The sequence below is a fragment of the Salvelinus fontinalis genome, chromosome 5, assembly GCF_029448725.1.
Source record: "Salvelinus fontinalis isolate EN_2023a chromosome 5, ASM2944872v1, whole genome shotgun sequence".
In the NCBI taxonomy this organism is placed as follows: Eukaryota; Metazoa; Chordata; class Actinopteri; order Salmoniformes; family Salmonidae; genus Salvelinus; species Salvelinus fontinalis.
The window spans coordinates 61,334,072-61,339,743 of record NC_074669.1 but is presented as its reverse complement, the minus strand read 5'-3'; the positions used below and the strand labels follow the sequence as shown (position 1 = coordinate 61,339,743).

The window sequence follows — 5,672 nt, the reverse complement described above, 5'->3', positions numbered from 1 at the left end:
GATACCGATTTGCCTCTGTCACGTGTTGTGTAAAAGGCATAACATTGCACTACAATATTAATACATGCAATCTAAAAATGTATGGAGGGCTACTAAATAAAATGATCCAAAACCATGTATCCATGTGTCAACTAACTTCCACTGATTTGAATGCAGAAATGGGGTTTCACTGACGACTTGATGTAGTGTGCAGAGCAATGAACTGGTACCAGAAAGAATAGCTGTAGTGTGCAGAGCAATGAACTGGTACCAGAAAGAATAGCTGTAGTGTGCAGAGCAATGAACTGGTACCAGAAAGAATAGCTGTAGTGTGCAGAGCAATGAACTGGTACCAGAAAGAATAGCTGTAGTGTGCAGAGCAATGAACTGGTACCAGAAAGAATAGCTGTAGTGTGCAGAGCAATGAACTGGTACCAGAAAAGGGAGAGAAAGTCAGGCTGCAGCCAGACCAGCTGTAAACTGAGCCCTCCGCCCAGGCAGGGTCCGCTAAGGCTGCGTCTGTGGGGCACTGTGTTATGTGGACATCTGTGTGAGCTAAGTTGAGTTGGCCACCACACCCACCTGAGTGTGCCACATCCCCACTGTATGGCTCCAAGAAAACACACTGTGACTGCACCACAAGACTTGAAAATATAAGCTACTGACAGATCCTATATATCTCCCACAACATATGCTTTATAAAATGAGCCTCTTTGGTGAGGGGGTGTCATATGACGTCTCATATGTTGATGTTATTCCTACAAATTTGAACTAGCTGCTATCCTGCATATTTTTTTCATACAAGGAAATTAAAATAACTTGCTGAATTTACGAAGAAAACATTTATTATCAAAGCGTGAGACTGCGTCTAAAAAAGTTTTGAGGGCACTGCGCAGGACCTATCGTATGATATGCCAACCAACCAATAACAAACTAGAACGGCCGGTAAATTTAGCGCAGTAACAACAACAAACATTTCTTAAAAGTGGTGTAATCTTTTGCTCAATTGCAAAAAAATTAAATGTTCCTGAACAAAGCAGCCTCAGCACGACAGAAGAATCGATACATTTAACATTATATTTCTGTTATCTATGTCAGAACGCCGTGTACTGTAGCCTACCGAGATGACGACGCGCGCTCGGTGTCATATGGGTCATGGGAGGGAGTGACATAACAAGTTCCAAAACGTTGCAAATGCAGCAGAAGTGTGCATGTTCAAATCAATGCGTGACTGCATTGGAGAAAACGGGGTTCATGTCAGAATGAAGCATGGGTGTTGAAAAAGAAAGTGAGCACCAAAGTGATGCTGTACGCGTGGCAGTGTTTATACGACATCTAAACAGTGAGAAGAAAAATGGCGTTTGTATGAATGACGAATAAACACAAACAGATCGATTGAACTATTGACATATCGATAGAAAAATGTGTATATTTACCTATTGTTCTGAGTTTTTCTTGAAATTGGTGAAGCTTTCGTTTTCTTTCGGGAAAAGTCGCTATTGTACGGTAAAACAGACGCGTAACCATGTTCTGCTTCTATTGACAAAGTAAACAAAAACAACAGGGTTAATGTCTACACATGTAGGCTAATAAATTAAACGTAACAAGGGATATAAACTGACAATCACATAATAGAACTGTCAGTGCCATATATGACGTAGCCTAAGCAAAACATGTTATTTGATACAAGTGGTTATGGTTACGTAGATAAAGTCGTTGACACTGCTGGAGCGAAGCACACGATTCAGGACAATCTAATATTGACTTTATCTACGTAACCATTTATAATAAACATCATATACATCATGTATTCTGCTAAGAAACTGTATCTTGGAACTTGTCCCGAACCAATTTTAAACAAGGCTATAGCCATCAGATAAAACAGGTTATAAGCATTGACTGATCATACTAATGCAAAACTACAAATGCAAATAGGTTATATCTAAAGACTTTTCTTAATGTGTTGACTTGTTTGTTTATATGCAAGTTATATCTAGGTCGGTCGGTCTGCAATAACATCACCGCACCAGCACAGTATGTTCATTGCTCATAAAGTGACATCATAGCTGCGCTATGGCAGTGCACGTCCACAACTTCACATAAAATAGAATAGAAACAGTTTTAATTTTCCTAACGTTAAATTCGGTCATTAACCCAGTCAAAGCCACTTGACATTCTGGCATCGAAATACCTCTGTCTCTTCTTTCCAAGTATTCTGCAGCCTCCAGGAGAATTAAAAGAGAATTAAGTTCCATCTTGTTGACTTGTATAAAAATATAAAATAAAATCTATATACACAAATGTACAGCTAGTGTAAAAAATAATAATATGAGACAAAACTAAAATAAAAACTAAAACTGTGTTAGGTCGATACGAACGTCTATGTTCAGTTCTGAGTCTTTGGGACTCCCAGCCAGATTCATATCAACTGCTAACTAAAAACCTGCGAAGTAAATGACGGCTGTTCTGGCCAATTAGAAAAGAATAACGTCCACATATGGGGTCCCTGAATACGTGCCTTGGCCAATAGGGAAGCTCAGTTACGGGTTTACCAGGAGCATGTTAATACATTGCGAATTGCCTTGTGATTGGCTTGACAGTGATAGTAACAAGGTAGAAGCTATACCCTAGCAACAACGCGTGTGACCCAGCCCCGTAATCGTTCATTGGTCGGGTATCTAGATAACTGGCTGTTGATTGGCAGAGGGGTACTTTTGGGCGTGTCTTTTTCCTTCCTCTTGAACATTGAACTTGGCTGTTGTCTGGGTTGCCAGTGTGGCTTGCGCTTCGTCAAAAAGTCTATCTTGAATCGTGTAGGAAGTCACGTTGGTGTTTGTTGAGCCAACTGCTTCAATTAGACAACTTATTTCTGAAAAGTTTCAGTTCTGGTGTGCTTTAGAATAGAGGAAAACTGCTATTATGTTGTCATGACATTGTCTAAAAAAATATGATACTTTCACTTTAATAAAATATGATACTTTCACTTTTAAAATGGTATACTTACACTTTAAAGTTTATTATCATGCAAAATTTCCAGCAGTTACACATGATTCAAGTAAAAGCAAACATCTTTTTTTTTTTTTTTATTATAATAGCATTCGGCAACCACAGGATGCTGTTAGAGAGAGAGAGGAGGGGACTAAGGGGCAGGATTATTATGAAATGCAAAGACTTGTGCATGTCATTATCTTTTTGAAAGATACATGTTTATAAAAATTAACCATTTTAGAATGAGATAGATTATATTATTAAGAACAATGTATTGCAAAGACTTCTTCAGGAGGGAGCCTGCATGCCACAGTGCTGGGGGTATTTACCAAGCTGTCTGCACATTTCCATGGCTAATTTCCCAGTATTCCCTCAACTGCAACATTTTATGGAAATAGCCCTCAATGTCAGTCAGTGAGTGTCAAAATGACTCTCCAGGTGACATTTCTCAGTGTTTGCCTTTAAGTGTCATGAAGGGTAGATCAACAGAAAATGTATGTTGGTGGTGGTTGTGTGGATATTGTAGAAGAATGTGGTCCCGTGTGGCTCAGTTGGTAGAGCATGGCGCTTGCAACGCCAGGGTTGTGGGTTCAATTCCCACGGGGGGACCAGGGTTCAATTCCCACGGGGGGACCAGGATGAATATGTATGAACTTTCCAATTTGTAAGTCGCTCTGGATAAGAGCGTCTGCTAAATGACTTAAATGTAAGAAAGATATTTGAACAAGAATTTTTGGTAAATATAAATTGGCTAAATGTCATTATATAATTCTGTTGTGGACACACAATATTAAATATTTTTTTATGGTAGTGTGCATTTTGCTTCAAAATGGTGCAAAGCAAGACGATAAAATAAAAAATGTAAAGTACACACAACAAGCCCATAGCTTCCTCTCCACATTGCCGTATTCTGTTATGGTGATGAGGTCACACTCTCAGCAGGGTCACAGGGTGTGGGCCTAGCTGTGCTGCTGTCCCTCAAGGCAACAACACACTGCTATGCTGTAACCATCATAGAACCAGGCCATACTGTTAAACAAAACTTACCTCACTGTTACTATAAACCTTTTACACTAATTGGTTATAAAGTGATATTTATGATTATTACCATGCTATATCACATACCAATCTAGTTATGGCAGTACAACGTTGCCCTATGTGTCCTAATAGTAACCTTGTAAACTTTTATTATGTTTAATTGTAAATGCACTTAATTATTTTTCAGCTCACTAGCCTTATGATAGGCAATATGTCAGTCTGTCTTCAGATGACTGTAAAACATGGCCCAGTTGGCTTAGCCTGGTTAGACCAGACTGAATGCTCCATTCACTGGTGACACAATGGCTCAGGGTGGTTTTACCAGGCTACAGCTGGCAACCAAAGTCAACCAACCTCACCCACACGCTCACTATAGACCACAGTGGTGGATAAATAAAAGAACACAAAAGGAACACACACCCGAGATAATGAAGTGGCAGAGACATTATTACGTGACAACATTATCAACGAGGATAAACGTAAAGATAAGCAATCAGCGTGATAAACTTGATCTAAAACCTCACCAAAATGCTCAGTCTTTAGGTGTAGCCTGGCGATGTACTGAGAAGAAGAAAGGAAGAGAAAGTAATACAGGGTCTCAGGAAGATAGTGATAAAAACAAAGATGATAAAAGTGATTGCCAGATGCTTGTAGTGACCAAGAAAGCATTGGCCGTGTTTGAAACATCAGAGAAATGTCTGTATGCACAATCACTCCATACGTAGGCTGACTCTCTCTGTGTACAGTTTATGTCAAGAGACGGGTGAGACTGGACTGATGCAACATGTAGGGATCAACATAAACTAGTTTAGTGATCATTTTTGAGCTACTGGACTGTTTGCCAGGATTTTGAATTATTCCCCAGATGTGCTATGGTTGTGTGTGTGTGTTTCAGTATCTAATGACACTGAGGGTTTAAATGAATATTGAGAATATCACTGAATACCACTCTCTTACCAAACAGATCAAAGACAATATAGAAACCATCTAAATGAATCACCTTGAGTTGCAAGAGAAGCCAGGGGACTTAATACCAAGAATAGTTGTTCCTAGTGGCCTGCCCTTTGTTTAGCTGAATTCATATGCATGCCTTTTTTTATTGTTTCCTGATACGTGTTTGTTGCCGTACACTTCTGCCTCTGTGAATGTTTCTACCACTATTATTAGCAAGCCAATTCTCCATTGTTCCTGTGTGTGTGTGTGTGTGTGTGTGTGTGTGTGTGTGTGTGTGTGTGTGTGTGTGTGTGTGTGTGTGTGTGTGTGTGTGTGTGTGTGTGTGTGTGTGTGTGTGTGTGTGTGTGTGTGTGTATGTGTGTGCATGCATGTGTGTTAATGAAACCGTTTATTATATATGTTCATATTTCAATTGATATATTATAGGCCTATATAAACACTGGTAGGTTGGTGTGTGTCAATCCAAAGGCAGGTGGTGTTTCTGTGTGCTATTTCCTGTTCAGCCACGACTGTGTGGCTTTGCACGACACCAACTCCCTCATCGAGTTTGCTGATGACACCACGGTTGTAGGCCTGATAACCAACAACGACGAGTCAGCCTATAGGAAGGAGATAAGTGAACTGGCATTGTTGTGTCATGACAACAACCTCTCCCTCAACGTCAACAAAATAAACACGTTGATTGTTGACTTCAGGAAGTAGAGGAGTGAACA

The 5,672-nt window shown here is 39.8% G+C and overlaps 1 protein-coding gene across 1 annotated transcript in view; it reads right to left on the bottom strand.

Annotated features, from left to right (window-relative positions):
- The window catches only part of mxd4 (MAX dimerization protein 4), a 45,773-nt gene extending 43,331 nt beyond the window's left edge, over nucleotides 1-2,442 (bottom strand). The window contains exons 1-2 of the mRNA XM_055924124.1: nucleotides 2,171-2,442; nucleotides 1,416-1,515 (exon numbers count right to left, since the gene is read on the bottom strand). Of these exons, the coding sequence (XP_055780099.1) occupies nucleotides 1,416-1,515; nucleotides 2,171-2,234 (164 nt within the window). The 5' untranslated portion in view covers nucleotides 2,235-2,442. The remainder of the gene's footprint in view (nucleotides 1-1,415; nucleotides 1,516-2,170) is intronic.
- Between the last annotated feature and the right edge of the window lie 3,230 nt (nucleotides 2,443-5,672).